This window comes from Laetiporus sulphureus (assembly GCF_001632365.1).
Source record: "Laetiporus sulphureus 93-53 unplaced genomic scaffold LAESUscaffold_2, whole genome shotgun sequence".
Lineage (NCBI taxonomy): Eukaryota > Fungi > Basidiomycota > Agaricomycetes > Polyporales > Laetiporaceae > Laetiporus > Laetiporus sulphureus.
The window spans coordinates 1357744-1375662 of record NW_024468511.1 but is presented as its reverse complement, the minus strand read 5'-3'; the positions used below and the strand labels follow the sequence as shown (position 1 = coordinate 1375662).

The following is a 17919-nucleotide window of genomic DNA, read 5'->3' as shown; positions in this document are numbered from 1 at the left end:
CGAAATAGATTTTATCATTAAGTTTAAACCATCTCTGAATATGAAAAATGGTTCAAATGGTTTTGCAACTAATTCTAAACCTGTATTAGTCACAAACAATCAAACTGGGGCAACTCAGGAATTTCCATCACTTAGATCTTGTGCTAGACATTTCCAGGTTAGACAATCTTCACTCCAGGATACTATTAAATTTCATTACACATTACGTGGTATTTATTCTGTACAATTCAAATAAAAAAATTACACCCCCTTTTGGGTTGATTTTGACAGGTAAAGAGAAAACAGTAAAGAAACTAAGGCCTGATAAATTTAATAAACAACAACATTGATGATGCCAATTTCTCAGCGTAGAATGCTACCCAGTTTAGCAACCACACTAAGAGCATCTACTTGTAATGAACCTGATTGTCCCTGCTGCGAGAGCTGCCAGTTCATAAGTTTCCAAATAAAAAATCTACAACACAAAAAGACAAAAATAAACAGATCTGGATGCTTCCTTGAACTTGATAATGATTCATATTAGCGTAGTGTTAGACCAGAATTCTGAACGAAGCATACTCCTTATTGTATTAATTAAGGACCCCTTTGGTAATTGAAGAGGCACGAGTGAGTACTCCATTTTGTCCAACCTTGGATTAGTTGTCGTCTTGTTTCTTGTTTCAGACAGAGCAAAAATCTAGTAACTAACTACAACCTTTAACGACGTGGTAGAACGTGCTAGAGTAAACCCACCAAAGACTTGTTTTGCCCTTCTTTTCAATCTATAAAGTAAAGTAAAGTTTGGGGCACTTATGCCACTGCTAAATAGAGCAAGTAATATCAGCAACTGAGTAAAGTAATGTAAATTAGAATATCCATAGAACTTTAGTTATAATTAGAGAAACAGTTTCTGAATGATTTGAGGCAAAGTATCGCATCCACACAGTAAGAAACCTAGGAAGCTCTTAACCTTTGGCTTCGGGCAAATGAGAAAGGGGTTATTAAGACAGAAACTAAAAGAGTTATAAATAAAATAAATGAGTATAGTTTAATGGTAAAACTGTTACCTTCCAAGTAGTTCTTGTCAGTTCGATTCTGGCTACTCATATAAATGTTAAAATTTGAATCCTTTCATAAGCTAAGGATAATAAAGAATATAGAATCAATTCTAGAGTCTACAGTACTATACATGACCTTAGTGATAGAAAAAAGGGCGTAATGACCCAGGTTGCTTGTTGAAAAACCATCGATCAGTTCAAATTGCAGTAGAGGAACTTTACCTACAATAAAGTCTACACGTGAAGAACTAACAGAGATAGATTCACTGATTTTGTATTGGGGGTTTAAGCAAGCTGTTCCAAATTCAAGCCAAGTGTCTCCCAATAATAAGCCATTTAGGACTCTAACCAAGAATACACTGAACTTGAACATAGCATAAACCTATTGTGCCTTCCTAGTAATTCATTATGAAGCTATAATTAAACTCGTAAATTAATTGTGGCCATAAAAACTAAAAGAGTCCGAGTAGTTTTTACTAATCTTGGATGTTAGATTTTTTCATTACTTATAATTATTATTTTTTATGTTACAAGCAGCTAAATACTTAGGCACTGGACTAGCGTGCTCAGGACTTATTGGTGTGAGGAGGCAGGAATAGGTCTTATTTTTTCTGCTCTAATTGCTTCTATAGCTAGAAATCCACAAATAAGAGAACAATTATTCAGTTACGCTATTTTGGGTTTTGCGCTTGCTGAGGCAATGAGGATTGTTCGCTTTATTAATTGCATTCCTTGTTTTGTACTCATAGCACTTCCCAATTTTGTTTTAGATATGTATACCCCCTTTGTGTATATTCATTTAGCCAACTTACCATTAGTTAACTTATCAAATCCTAGAAGACTCTACAGACTTAAAAATAAATTATTCAACCTTAAATCTAATACAACAGAGATTGTGCCGTACGGTGTTAACAAATCTTCTGGACTTGGATTTGGAATGCATCTTCCAAGTGAACTTTATGGTATGTTTAAGTTTAGTGTTTTCGTGATTGGAGTCTTAACCGGACTTTTGTTAAGTGGAGGTTGGTTGGAGTTGAGAAGTGCAAACTTAAATCCTAGATTTGGTTTTAAAAAATTAGTAAAACTAACTGAGTTAGTTCTTCATGTGTGGACTCTACTTGCACCATTTATAGGTAAAGTACCTATCCTTAGATTTGCACCACTCAACAGACATCCCTCTTGGGTCATAGAGTTTAAAACTAGAGCAATTCCTGCTCTTAAAATGTTTTATGAAGCATTTTTTCCTAATGGTAGAAAAGTAATTCCAATAGAATTCTTATTTTACTATTTAGATGCAGTAGCTTTAGCTTATTGAATCATGACAAATGGCTATAGCCACAATGGTGGCATTGTTATTCGAGTTGATAGATTTAAATATGTTGAAAGATGCAGATTGATTGGTTTATTACACTACCTTTTTGATTTACATTGTGATGAACATTATTCATATAGCAGCAAAAAAAATCAAATTATTATTTATAGTTTTGATATAGATAAACTCAAAACTATCATTGGTCCTTATCTACTACCATCCGTATCTTTGGATAATTTAAACCAAAATTTATCAGATTAATAGCTTCTTACCTTCCTTTCTCTGTGTCTTGCTGAGTGCCTTGTTTATTCACCTTATTTACTGTTTTATGAGTTTTACTCTTATTTTGTTCTTACTAATTATCGTTATATCCCCTTTCTGGTTAAATCTTTCTCTTGCAGAGTAACTTGGCCTATTTGCTTTATTAATTGCATTCCTTGTTTTATACTCATAGCCGTACTATATTGAGAGTTAGTTTTTTATACCCCCTTTGTTGTGTTGCTTACTTAGTGGTTTACCAATTAAGAGTGAAGGATCTAATGAAATTATACAGTACGGCAGCTCTTTTGGTTCAGGCCTTTTCTCTAGAAAACTAATAGATTGGCTTGCTTATCCTTTGTTCAAATTTTTATTACATTTGTTTCAAGTCGCACTTGGTTTAATTTTGGGTGACAGTTGGATATAACTTTATGGTGCCAGTACTATCCCCAGATTTGGTTTCAAACAATCAATAATTCATAGCCCTTATCTTCTTTACCTCTGGTCTTTATTTATTACTTTTGTTGCTTCAAAACGCACTTTTAGTCATTATTTTGACAAAAGATATGGTAAATTTTATACAGGTCTTACGTTTAAAACATGAGCATTACCTTATCTTCACGAACTGTACAATGCTTTTTACCCGAATGATACAAAAGTTTTACCCATGTCTTTGTTAATCTTTATGGACGCTGTAACTTTAGCTCATTGGATTATGTGTGACGGTTATAATGAAAGCAACTGTGGTTTAGTTTTATGTACAGATAATTTTACAATGCAAGAAGTTTGCACACTTATTGGATTTCTGCATTACAACTTTGGTTTTGTTTGCACTTATAAGAGAATTTCCTCGCAACTGAAAAAGGTCACCATATAATTTATATTACAGCAGCATCAATGTCATATCTTTGTTCACTGGTTGGACCACACATGCATCCTCATTTTATGTACAAAATAAGAACTTCTTAGCTCTTAACAATTTTTATCGTTAATACCCGCTTAGGCGTTAGCGGTGTGCTTCCTTACTGCTCTAGCACTCCTGTGTTTTTCTTTGCAAAGTGAAAGGCTCTTTATTCGTCCCTCAATCTTCATAATCGATTATAATATAATCGAGGCCACTGGGTGCCCGCAGTGGGCCCCCAACCGTGCCATGAAATAAAAACACAAAATCAGCTAATAAACCAATACTGAGCTCACTACAGTGTTTAATAATTCTCCTGGTCCACGGACAAAGCATTCGTCTCTTGTAACTGGAGTACTAGAAGTGATTGAAAGAAATGTGGAATTTTTATGGATCAAACAGTTAATAAAGTAAATGGTTCTAACTCAACTATTTCTAAAGAGGCCATTTCTGGCAGGAACGATTCCTGAGGTCGCGATGTTCTTCATAATGGACTTTAATAAGTTTATCATGATATTCACCACATTGATTGAGGGGAACATATTGTTATCCCCATTGAAATATCAGTCTCTATGGCAGAAATCAAGGATGGTATGATTGTTCGAGAAGCAGCTATATTTAGAGTGACATTATTTTATGGCAAAGAAGACAGTTGAAAGGCAATGCTGTGTAGCAGACTGTGTTTTCATTATTGAAGGTTAGGTTAAGCAGAGTTTAGAGTAGATTGCTACAAAGCTAAATCTGCTATGTGCTTTGTTGAGGAGAGTATGGTGTGCCATCCTCACAGGGTATTCTGATGTTGAAGATTATCTGTAACAATTCCATCATTGTACTGTGTCTGACCATTCATGTCAACAATCATTGCAGTAAAATGAAACTCACCAAAGTAAATAATACAACACAAGTGATATGTTATGCCTTGTTCTTCAATGCATATAGCAGAATTTAGCTGAATTTGCTTCTGATTTGTTATAAATGCTCAGAAGTTAGGGATGTTGACAAAGACATATCTTCTGACAAGTCTTTTTTGCAGCTTTGGCGTGCAAAGAGAGTCTTTTTTAAGTCATTCTGAAATCTTTCTATTTTTTGAAGAGCCTATGTAACTTAACAGAGGACTTTCTCCAAAGTGATAAACTGCAGTCCTATAAATAAACAGAAGCATGTTCTACATTCACAACTACATTGCAGTGGCAACAATGAAGGTGGATGATAACATTGGAGGATGAAGACTGAAACATAGCAAAATACAGGCTGTAGATATCTGCTTCATCTTTTCTAGTGATGGAAAATGCTGCAAAGTCTGAGATGTGTAATATATAGAAAAGCTTTACATTATCTGAAACATGGGTGAGGCCATCAGTCACATCCCTAAAGGGCTCTGATACCCTTCCTGGGCATTCAATCCCATCTCCTAAAATGTCATGGACCTTGGCAGAACTGCAAGATATCAAACTGTGTTGAAATATTCAGAGTGACCTCAGAAGAGTTTTTCATTATCTGGAACTTGGTTGAGGCCACCATGCAGGTCCCTGTTGACTTTAGGTGCAGAACCAGCCAGAACAGAGTCAATCTCCCACCAGGTATCAAGGTAATCTGAGGAACAAACCAATGGGATTCACCACTCTATTTACAGATATTTATATACCCCTGAGACCCCTGTGCACAGACCATCAAGAGCTGGCAGTGCCACTCACCGATAATCAGTGCTGTATTCTAACACACTCCCTTGAGCCAGCTGCTGCTTCTGCCCTCCCATTCATCAAAATGCAAAGATATCCTCCACTGCGGCAACTCCCACTGCTTCCTTCTTATCTGGGCAGTCGTGATGAACATGCCCTGTCTTCCCGCACATGTAGCAAGTTACAGGGCCTCACTTCTTTGACTTGGCACCCTCTGATCCCACGTAGCTCACCATCTCCAGCTCACTCGCACCATCTGGTCCACCATGCCTCATCTCCTCATTCAGGATCTTCACGCTGATCCGGTTGAAGGTCCGTTCCCTGGTGTTCATATCATCGACCTGTGACACCACTCACCCATACTTGTCCATCAGTCCCATGACCAGGACCAACACTTTCTGGATTTCATCGACCTCGACATTGACCTCTTTCAGTGCCCTCACCAGAGCCTTCACCCTAGCAATCCATCCCTGACATGACTCGCTCTCCTGCATCTGCACATAATAGAATGTCCACCACTTGGCCAACTCTGTGATGAACCCCTTTGCCCTGTGGGTGTTGCGTAACTTGAACCAGCACTCTTGACAGTCCTTCTCTTCTTCCAGAAGTTTCAGCTGGTCCTCTTCCACCTAGAGTATGATCTCTGCCCACGCCTTGGCCATCTTGGCCTTCATCTGCTTTTGCAGCACCTTGCTCAATGCCTCCTCTGGTGTGACCCCTTCCTTCACCTCCACCTCTATGTCCACCTGCTCCCACAGATCCTTCTGCACCAGCACCACCTGCATCTTTATCACCCACAGCCTATAGTTATCCTCCACCAAGTGGGAGGCCTTGGCAGTATCCCATGATTCTTCAGCCATGGTGCAACATAGAGAGGATGAGGATTAGGTCTGAGAAGTAAGGCAGGCAAACAAGCAAGAACTTGATAAGGTGATCAGTTTGTGTTGACTTAAGATGCAGAACCGGCCAGAACAGAGTCAATCTCCCACCAGAGATCAAAGTAATCTGAGGAACAAACTGATGGGATTCACTGCTCTATTTACAGGTATTTATATACCCCTGAGACCCCTGCACATGGACCATCAAGAGCTGGCAGCGCCACTCACCAATAACCAGTGCTGTATTTCAACAGTCCCTAGAGCACTCTGATACCCTTCCTGGGCAGCCAATCCCCTCCAGAACTGCCATTTCAAACTGCATTGAAATATTCAGAGTGACCTCAGAAGAGCTTTTCATTATCTGAACCTTGGTCGAGGCCACCATGCAGGTCCCTAGAGCACTCTGATACCCTTTCTGGGCATTCAATCCCCTCCCACAGAACTGTCATGAACCTTGGCAGAACTGCAAGATATCTGCCATTTCAAACTGCATTGAAATATTCAGAGTGACCTCAGAAGAGCTTTCCATTATAATGAGATATACCTCTAAACTGATGGCAAGATGAATCTGACCTTATGTTAGCATTTTGAGAAATGAGCTTCAAAATGGCTTGAAGCATTGCAGCAAAAGTGAAGGAGATGGTGTTTCAGCAAGATAATAATCTCAAGCTTGACTTAGCTGACTTAGAGAAAATGTTATTAAGACAATGATATGGCATTATCAATGATCAGAGCTCAATTTTATAGATCATCTTTGAAGGTATCTCATAAAATGATTAGCAAGGCATGAGGAGCCACTTAGAGAGATTACAGAATTGTGAAAGCAATTGAAAAAGAAATGAAAGAGTATTGGCAGGTTTGTGCATCAGATTTTGATTCACAACATGCATGAATGGGTTAAGGCAGTGTTTAAGGCAAAAGGCTGATTATCCAGATACTAGAGTTTTGAAGTTTGTTAGTGACAAAAGTGTATAAATGAGTTCATCTGATAGAGTTGCATATATCTTCAGAACAGATCATCATAATTCAGCTAACAGATACTCATTTGAAAGCTGAGAAGTATGGCTTTCTATTACTATTTTATCTGTGAATATAGCTACAGGCAATCTGAAGGTGGTAGAAAAACAGTAAAAATCACGAAAATATGTGTGTAGCTTTGTTAATCACTGTATATTATATTTGGGCTGTGTTAATCATAAACAGCAGATGGTCTAGTGGATAGAATGGTTGGTACTATCTGAGACATAAGTGTCCTGGAAGTGCGAAGTTCAATTCCTGGTCTGTGCAGTTTTATGTGTTTTTAATTTTAAAAAAGCGCAACTCCTGTTGTTTACAAACAACGACAAACTATGATGTGCGCATTCATGCAACTAGCTATGGTGTTATTTGCACATTGTGGCACCTTAAAGCGTGAGAATTTGAGTGGCTGACATCTTCATACATTCTGTGACCTCAAATCTTCGCTTTTTTGAGCCGGAAAATGGTCTGCATGCAGCTCTGATTGCAGAGCATCAATATGTAATCTATCATGTATTATTGGTATGTTCAAAAGTTGAAAAAAGTCAAAATATGGATCACTATACTGTGGTGATGGAAAACCTCAATTGCATCAATAGCTCTTGTTTCAATATGCTCAGAATGAAGGAATTGAAGTGAAATGCAGTGGAATGTGAAGATCTATTGCTTGTCTCTCAAGAGAGACTATAATGAGTCTGGAAAATGTTAAATCAGTCATTGTTTGCATCACTGTACTGAAATACATAACAAAATAATGAATACTGTGGTTTGAACCACTTTGAAGCCATTGAATGCCTTGCTTTGAATCGCTTTCAAGCCATTGAATGCCTTGGTTTGGATGACTTTGAACCCAATGGTTTGAGCCACTTTGAAGCCATTGAATACAATGGTTTGAATGGCTTTGAATCCATCAGCCCTTAAGGCATTAAACCCTAGCAAACTCAGTGCTGTGATTGGCTCTGAATATTTGCACATGTTTGGATCAGCCGTGTCATGCATGTTCAAACTCCAGTTTGTATGCCCATTACAAAAGATAACAAATCTGAGTAAGAACAAAATGTAACACAGTAAAAAAGTTTTGAAGGAAGGGCCCTCTCCTAACCTCAGGACAGGGGCAGAAAATGAAACCACTTTGTAATGGTCCACTCTCCCACGCATTGCTTAAGTGTCCCACGGGGATGAAAAAACGTCACATAGACGCCCTAAGTGTCCAGTGTCGCACAAACTCTCCTTCGTACCTCAGAAATCGTAACAATGATAATAATAAGAAAATGCACCATGCCTTGGTTCACTCTGTATGATAAATTTACTGAAGAGATGCATCCAATTGAATACTTTGAATCAGAACTCAAACTTAGTCAATGCTAAGGTAATCTTGTGATGACATATTTGAACATTCCTTGAGAGTGATTGGAAACATTGCCACTCATTGTTATATAGATTATTACTGTGTATGTCACAGATGTTGGAAGTGTGCTAGATCAGACTTGGATAAGAGGGCCATTGCTGACAGGAATAATTTCTGAGATTCTGAGATTAATGGTGATTTTATAAGTTTCTTCTGATGTTTAAAATGTTGTAAGATATGAATCAAGTCATCAAAGTCTACTTTGAAATTGTGTAATATCATCTGAGCACTTTATGTAATATCATCTGAGCAAAGATCATTATCACAGCTTTCAACAACTCTGGCTAGACTGCAGAACTTTAGCATATCAAGCTATGTCAGAATGCTCAGGATGTTCTTGCAAGGCCTGAAAGTTGACTTGAAACAGCTTTCTGATGTTTAAAATTCTGGCATGGCCTTCTCAGACATTTGATTGTCTCTGTCCGATTTTCAATAACTTCAATCAGACTGCAGAATTTCTAGCATATTGAGCTGTGTCAGAATGCTCAGGATGTCTTTGTAAGGCCTGAATGTTAACTTGACACACCTTTCTGAGGCTGAAAAGCCTGGCATGGCCATTTTAGCCATTCAATCCACTCTTCTTCAATTTCAAGAACTTTGGCCAGATGGCAAGTTTTTCAGTATATTAAGCTGTGTCCTATAGCATTGCATTTAGCACAAGTAGACATCAAACTGTTGGTCATGTTTGAATTAAACACACTGCTATGAAGCTTTTTCATGTGAGTGATGGCACTGTTAATGATGTATGGATGTTTTCATTCTCGTGCACTCTTAGCATATACAGTACTTCAGTTTCATCATGAGTTTGATGTCAGAAGTGGTCTATCAATATCATGGCAGTTTACAACTGAGTGAGACATTATTAGAGCTTAATGAAATCGATATGATGATATAGCCTGACGGGTCACACCAGAAATATATGAAAAGGGAAATGAACACTCATAAAATGTTTTCCTCCATGCTCAGTCAGAAGCTGAAAAAGATTTTCACTCTTGCATCAGACATATCTGTATTGCGAATGATGATCACCTTTATGAGTTCCTTCATAGAGGAAGGAACAAATGGATTGTGGTTCTGACTCAATTCTTAGAATCAGCGCTCACTCGGTAAAACTTAGGAAAAACTATATTTACATAATGCAGTCAGAATCAATGCTAACTTACATTAAGTAAAATAATCTGAACAGTTTTAAAATTTTGCACCATTGAAAGACAACACTCATGAACGGTTCATCAATAATGCCTTGGTTTCAATATCTGTGAATATGCCTCTCTACAACAAGTGAGTCTCTTAGTTTGCTGTGAAGCACTGGTGCAAGGCTTACAGCAAACAGTTTTTCCTGTTTCATGCTGTAACCTTTTTTTTTTTGATTAGGTTCAGGATACTTGACTATGATTCTATATTGCAATTATACTTCTATCATTCAACAAACTTCAGGCATGTTTTGTGCCTGAGTTGTTTACAGCATTCTTACATTTTTGTTGACCTTTAGATGCTCATGCATCTCAGTGTATATAAAAGGCTCAGCACACTGGGTGAAACAATCAATAATTTGAGGTGAAAGATGGTAAAGATATCAAAGAAAAAGTTCAAATCTTTTAAGCATCTTCACTGTCAATTTGTGATAAAAGTATTCAAAATATTTTAACATATTTTGTTGTGAAAGACAATGAAAAGATTGAAAGGAGATTGCATGAAATGTTAAAAATCATTTCTTCAATCATTTTACAATCTTTCATACAAAACTATGATGAAAAGTTCAAAATCTTTTTTCACTCTTTTTTGATCAAAGATAATGAAAATATTGTGACTATGTCACACCCTTGTTTTCATATACCAAGCTAGTACTAAGATATGGAGGTTAATACTCAGATTTATATGTTAACACTATACTAGTGCTATAGTCAGAAGAGTAAGACTAAGATTCTTATGTTAGCAGTATGCTAAAACTAAGATTTAAATGCTAGTACTATGCTAGTATTAAGGTCTGAAGGTTAGTACTAAGCTAGTACTAAGGTTTGCAGATGAGTACTAAGGTTTGAAGGTTAGTACTATGCTAGTACTAAGCTAGTACTAAAGTTCAAATGTTAGTACTATGCTAGTACTAAGGTCTGAAGGCTAGTACTATGCTAGCACTAAGCTAGTACTAAGGTCTGGAGGTTAGTACTAAGGTCTGAATGCTAGGACTAGCATAGTACTAGCATAGTACGAACCTTCAGACCTTAGTACTAGCATAGTATGGACTTTAGTGCTAGCTTAGTGCTAGCATAGTACCAACCTTCAAACCTTAGTACTAATCTGCAGACCTTAGTGCTAGCTAGTACTAACCTTCGGACCTTAATACTAGCATAGTACTAGCATTTAAATTTTAGTTTTGGCATACTGCTAACATTAGAATCTTAGTCTTACTCTTCTGACTATAGCACTAATATAGTGTTCACATATAAACCTGAGTATTAACCTCCATATCTTAGTACTAGCTTAGTATATGAATAGAAGGATGTGACATCATCACAATATTTTTATCATCTTTGATCAAAAAAGAGTGAAAAAAGATTTTGAAACTTTTCATCATAGCTTTGTATGAAAGATTGTAGAATGATTGAAGAAATGATTATTAATATTTCATGCAATCTTCTTGCAATCTTTTCATCATCTTTCACAACAAAAGATGATAAAAATATTCTAAATACTTTTATCACAAATTGACAGTGAAGATGCTTAAAAGATTTGAACTTTTTCTTCAATATTTTTACCATCTTTCACCTCAAATTATTGATTGCTTCACCTAGTGGCAGAGAAATCCAGGCATTTATACTCTCCAATCACTGTCTTCTACCACCTGCATTCATTTAAAGTTATGGCCTCTATCTTCTCACATATTACAAGATTGATAGCAACTAGGGTACAATCAATTTTTAATTCATTCTCACTTACATCAATGATAAAAAAAACAACTCTGATAATTCTGAGAAGTTGGCTGTCATTTTTCATATAAAAATGAAGAGTGTTGGCCATATACTTAGAAACTATCAGAGCAAGTCCTAGAAGAGCTTTGTCATGATTTATGACATCATGAATGCTGTGACAGAAATAATCACAAAATAAGATAACTTATTATATTCTCAAACTTCTTGCTTGTTACTTCTTTTTGTCTATTACTACTTTAATGAAGCTGCCAGAACCTTGCACATCATGGAATACTTGGGTAACAGGCCATTTCTGGCAGAAACGATTTCTGAGGTCCTGACATTTTTTATAATTAAGTTTATAATTTTATTATAAATGTTCACCACATTAATTGAGAGGTATATATTGTCATTCACATTACAAGATCAGTCTCTTTGACAGAGATAAAAAATGATGTGATTGTTCAAGATGCAGCTGTTTTAAGAGTAACATAATATTATGGCAAAGAAGACAGTTGAAAGGTGATGGTATGTAGCAAGACTGTGTTTTTATCCCTGGAGGTGAGATTCAGCAAAGTTTAGTGTATATATCTGTGTCATCTTTTCCAATAATATAAAATGCTGCAGTGTCTGCAATGTGTAATATGTAAAAGAGCTTTTCATTATCTGAAACTTGATTGAGACCACAAATCAGGGCCTCAAGCCCTTTGATGTTCTTTCTAGGCATTCAATACCCTCCCCCACAATGTTATGAACCTTGAGAGTACTGCATGATTTGAGCTGTGTTGAAATATTCTGAGTGGCCTCAGAAAAGCATTTCATTATCTGAAACTTGGTTGAGGCCACCAATAAGGGCCTCAGACTTCAATGCCCTTCCTGGGCATTCAATCCCCTCTCCCACAATGTCATGAACCTTGATGATACTGCAAGATATATTCCATTTTGAGCTGTGTTAAAATATTTAGAGTGACCTCAGAAGAGCTTTTCATTATCTGAAACTTGGTTGAATTCACCATTCAACTCTTTACAGCCCTTGATTTCCATTCTGAGCATTCAATCTACACTCCCAGAATGTCATGAACCTTGGTAGTGTTCATGATGGCTGTATGTCATGGCTGACAGGATGCAATTGAAGATGTTGAACATTGCTATGCCAATTATATAGGATGGTTTGTGTGAGAACACAGCTTATCTGCTGCTACCATGACCATCATATCATGACACAGTGCCACTTCATGGTCACACATTCACATTTGAGGTAGTGATATTTGTCCATTCATTTCTGCACTAATCATCATACCCAGTTGACTATTTTTGAATACTTGATTGTCTCCACCCCTTTAGGTCCACAGTATGTTCTTTCTATTAGAGGTGCCCTGTTGGCCACATTCTCTGTCTCAAATGTTCTCATGCTTCTCTTGTTGAACATCTCACATCTATGCAATCTTACAGACCATGGCCTGTAACTTGAACGACAGCAATGTTTGCAAGCACATTACGATTTCTGAGGTACAAAGAAAGAGTTTGTACAAGACTGGGCACTTAGGGTGTCTATGCAGCATTTTTTCATCCCCATGAGATACTTAAACAAAGCGTGAAACCGTAGACCATTACAAAGTGGTTTCATTTTCCACCCCTGTCCTGAGGTTAGGAGAGGGCCCTTCCTTCAAATTTTTCTTACTAGATAACATTTTGTTCTTACTGCTGTTTGTTATCTTTTCTAATGAGCATACAAGCCGGAGTTTGAACCTGCATGATGTGGCTGATCCAAACAGGTGCAAATATTCAGAGCCATCACAGCACTGAATTTGCTAGGGTTAATGCCTGAAGGGCTGATGGCTTCAAAACCATTCAAACCACTGTATTGAATGGCTTCAAAGCGATCCAAACCATGGCATTCAATGGCTTCAAAGCGGTTTAAACCATGGCATTCACCATTTTGTGATGTAGAATGAATGGTTTAACATTTTTCGGACTTATTATAGTCTCTACTTGAGAAATGAGAATAGATCTCTACATTTTATTGCTCTACACTTCAACTTCTTCATTCTGAGCATACAAAAACAAGTCCTATTGATGCAATTGAAGTTTTCCGCACCAGAGTAGATTAATTGGCCTTATTTGGCTTTGATGGCTAAGCCACAGCTCTTGGTGTGGCTAATGACTTTCCAAGCTTGCTGCATATGCTTTTGTTGCTCGAAAAATGTGTAGAAGCAACGAGATTATGACTAAAGGCTTAATAGAGTATACAAATAGTTTGTGCACAGCTTCAACAATGCATTTTTACAGTAACATTCAAAGCTGCTGTGGCTAACCTTTTAATGCTTAGATATGACTTATAACTTGAAACCTTGACCTGCACAGTGGAGTGTATTGTATCCTAATACCTCACTTCATATGCTGTTTCTTCATTTCATCTAAACAAGCAGAATGGTTAATGTAATCTGAGTTCTCAGCCACAATGGTAAATTTGATTGCTCTTATTTGCCTTTAGTGGCTGAGCCACAGCTTCAAGTGTGGCTAATGGTTTTCTGAGGGTATTACATATGTTTCTCTTGCTGGAAAGATGCACAGAAGAAGAGACATAATGAGTAAAGGCTTTATACGATATCTGAAATATATAAATGATCTATGCACAGCTTCAACAATGAATTTCTACAATAACACTTAGTGCTGCTGTGGCTGAACTGAAAAACCTTAGCAGGCTTAGACATTGTTGACAATTTGATATGTAGACATGTACAATAGAGTATACTGCATGCTGATGCTTCACTTTGTATGCTATTTCCTCATTTCATCTATACAAGCAGAATAGGTGAGACAATCTGAGTCTTCAGCCACCATGATAAACTGTTGAAAATTCTGATCCATATTTTGACTTTTTATAATGTTGGACCACATGGATAATACACAGTACACTATATCTTCATCCCCTGCAATGAGAACATCATGCAGATTATTTTCCGGCTCAAGATTTGAGGCTACAGGATGTCAGCCATCCAAATTTCCACACTTTAAGTTGCCACAATGCGCAAATAAGATCAAATTATGATGTTTGTCATTGGTGCAACTAGCTAGTTGCCCGAACGATAGATGTCATAGCTTGGCATTGTGCACACAATGCTTTGAGATAATCTCAATCTCATTCCTTCAAAATTGAAAGATCTTCTTCCTGAGGCTCTGGGGCCTCAGAACATCATGCTTTTAGTCCGAAAAATGTTAATTTTGCCTACGCTCATAGAGCGCTGGGTTTGAATCGGAGTTTCAATTGACAAGGTGGCTGATCCAAATAACTGCAAATACTCATGGCCAATCAGAGTGCTGTATCTGCAGTCAATATTCATCAAATTAATTGAATGCTTTCAAAACACTTCAAACATTTGCATTTCATCATTTTCTGCTGTGTCTAATCTGGCCAACAGTATGCTATCATCTGAGTAATGTATCATTTAGCATTTTCCGAAGTTATGACACTTTTTATTCCTTGTTTAATCAATAATTGTTGCAATTAAGTTTTCAGCCACCTTAATTTTCACTGTTGCCCTTCTATCTTCAGATTGGCTGCTGCTATACTCACGGATAATATAGCACTAGAAAGCCATTCCTTTCAGCTTTCAAATAAGCATCTGTTGATCAAATATTTATGCTTTGTTTTGAAAATATATGCAATTCTATCGGGCTCACTCATTTACACACCTTTGTCACTAACAATTCAAAGACTCCCAACCTAAAAGCCCTGGTACTTGGTTAATCAACCCTTTGCCTTAAGCACTCCCTTAAGCCATCTATGTACACTTTTGATCAAACTCTGATGCACAAACCTGTCAATACCCTCTCATTTCTTTTTCAATTGCTTTTACAATTCTGTAATGTTCTCATATCTTGCTAATGTGTTTTTTGAGATGACTTCAAATATGATATATGAAATTAAGATTTGACAATTGATCAGACCATACCATAGTCTTGAGGATATTCTTCTTAAGCCATCTTCATGTCTGTTTAAAGTTATGCTTGAACGTATTATCTCCTTCACACTTTTGCTGTAATGCTTTCAGCCACTCTGAAGCTCATTTCACAAAATGCTAACATAAAGGTCAGACTCATCTTGTTATCAATCCTACAAGTATACAGCCTCACATCATGAGTGATGTGTCAACATCTTCATAATATAGCAAATCTGAATATGTATTCAGCTAGACAAGTTCTAGCCATGCCATGTTTGATGTTTCAAAGTATGAGTTGTATAGAGCATCAGGGTGTGATCAAAAGCATATATATACTATACAACATACTCAATGAACATGGTGAGTGTGATTATATTTATTTATAGCCGACTTTTAGCTTAAAAAAGTGAATAATTGTGAGGGCTACAGAATCTATAACTTTGTTGGTCACTCAGAATTTGCAAACCAAGTTTCAGATAATGAAAAGCTTTTCAGAGGCCACTCTCAATATTTTGACACAGCTCAAAATGGCAGATATTTTGAAGTTTCACCAAGATTCATGACATTCTCAGGGTATAGATTGAATGCTCAGGAAGGGAGTCAGAGGAGCTTAAGGATCTGAATGATGACCCCAATCAAGTTTCAGATAACAGAAAGCTTTTCTGAGGTCACTCTGAATATTTTGACACAGCTTAAAATAACAGATATTTTTAAAGTATCACCAAGGTTCATGACATTCTGAGGGTGTGGATTAATGCTCAGGAAGGGAATCAGGAATGCTTAAGGACCTGAATGATGTTTTCAACCAAGTTCCAGATGATGGAAAGCAGTTCTGAGGCCACTCTGAATATTTAACACAGCTCAAAATGACAGATATTTTGAAGTGTCAACAAGATTCATGACATATTGGAGCTGTAGAATGAATGCTCAGAAAGGACATCAAAAAAGCTTTGGGGACCTGAATGATGTTTCCAATCAAGTTTAAGATAATGGAAAGCAGTTTTGAGCCCACTGTGAATATTCTAACACAGCTCAACTTATGCAGTACTGCCAAGGTTCATGACATTCTGGGGGTGTGGATTGAATGCTGAGGAAGGGAATCAGGGAAGCTTAGTGACCTGAATGATGTTTTCAATTAAGTTTTGAATGATGAAAAGCAGTTCTGAGGCCACTCTGAATATTTTGATACATCTTAAAATGGCAGATATGTTAAAGTATCACCAAGGTTCATGACATTCTGAAGGGGTGAATTGAATGCTCACAAAGGGGGTCAGAGAGGCATAGGGACCTGAATGATGGCCCAACCAAGTTTCAGATAATGGAAAGCAGTTCTGAGCCCACTGTGAATATTTTGACACAGCTTAAAATGGAAGGTATTTTGAAGTATCACCAAGGTTTATAAAGAATATCAGAACCTCAGAAATCATTTCTGCCAGAAATGGCCCTCTTACCCAAGTACAGATGAACAGGATACTGGGCAATGCAGACAAATGCTTAGTTATAGATTTCTCAAGCAGACTTGTCAGCAGTGGCCACCATTTCATGCAGCATCTCACTATTCGATGATTTGCTTATCTCTCTCACAGGATGCACCAGCTTGTCTCTAGAGTACAAAGCTATTCAACATATCATCAGTTCCTGATCACAAATTTGATAAGCCAAAATTGCACCATGTTAGAAATGACATCTCACTGACAATGCTTCATCTATAGAACACCATGATGCACATGCTGAATGCAAACTGCTCACTGCCTGCTTCTCAGAAGTTCCCCTCCGTACTGCCCAGATCACATATCTGGAGCCACTACATATTGTGACAAATGATGTGATGGAGGTGGAGGAGCATATGTTCACTGTGAACAAGAAAGCACTAGTCGAGGATGACATGAAGCATCCTACTGATGGCCTGCCAGGTTGTATCATTTTCAACCACTGGGTGAAGCAATCAATAATTTGAGGTGAAAGATGATGAAAATATTGAAGAAAAAGTTCAAATCTTTTAAGCATCTTCACTACCAATTTGTGATAAAAGTATTTAACATATTTTTAACCTCTTTTGTTGTGAAAGATGATGAAAAGATTGAAAAGAGATTGGATGAAATATTAATAATTATTCCTTCAATTATTTGACAGTCTTTCATACAAAGCTATGATGAAAGTTTTATAATCTTTTTTCACTCTTTTTTGATCAAAGACGATGAAAATATTGTGACTACGTCACACTCTTGTTTTCATATATTAAGCTAGTACTAAGATATGGAGGTTAATACTTCAGGTTTATACATATATTAGCACTATACTAGTATTAAGGTCTGAAGGTTAGTACTATGCTAGTACTAAGCTAGTATTAAGGTCTGCAGATTAGTACTAAGGTTTGAAGGTTAGTGCTATGCTAGCACTAAACTAGTACTCAAGTTTCAATGTTAGTACTATGCTAGTACTAAGCTAGTACTAAGGTTTAAAGGCTAGCACTATGCTAGTACTAAGGTCTGAATGCTAGTACTATGCTAGTACTACGCTGATACTAAGGTCTAAACATTAGTACTATGCTAGTACTACAGCTTCAAAATGTATTA

The 17919-nt window shown here is 37.1% G+C and overlaps 3 protein-coding genes and 1 pseudogene across 4 annotated transcripts; 3 read left to right on the top strand and 1 right to left on the bottom strand.

Moving 5' to 3' along the window:
- Positions 1–1016: 1016 nt before the first annotated feature.
- Positions 1017–1087, top strand: LAESUDRAFT_t6 (annotated as a pseudogene). The gene has a single exon. The product of its transcript is annotated as a tRNA-OTHER (tRNA).
- Positions 1088–2001: 914 nt separating this feature from the next.
- On the top strand, positions 2002–2352 carry LAESUDRAFT_641822 (uncharacterized protein; the record flags this gene model as incomplete). Its single annotated transcript, XM_040903694.1, has 1 exon — positions 2002–2352. One exon carries the CDS (start codon positions 2002–2004, stop codon positions 2350–2352), a length of 351 nt encoding a protein of 116 aa, XP_040769871.1.
- Positions 2353–3211: 859 nt separating this feature from the next.
- LAESUDRAFT_641557 (LAGLIDADG DNA endonuclease) lies at positions 3212–3576 on the top strand (the record flags this gene model as incomplete). Its single annotated transcript, XM_040903668.1, is given in 2 exon segments — positions 3212–3433; positions 3451–3576. Coding segments are annotated over 2 exon segments (348 nt in total), but the record flags the coding sequence as incomplete, so codon positions are not given.
- Positions 3577–5540: 1964 nt separating this feature from the next.
- LAESUDRAFT_640898 (uncharacterized protein) lies at positions 5541–6047 on the bottom strand (the record flags this gene model as incomplete). Its single annotated transcript, XM_040903631.1, has 2 exons — positions 5541–5765; positions 5922–6047. 2 exons carry the CDS (start codon positions 6045–6047, stop codon positions 5541–5543), a joined length of 351 nt encoding a protein of 116 aa, XP_040769869.1.
- Between the last annotated feature and the right edge of the window lie 11872 nt (positions 6048–17919).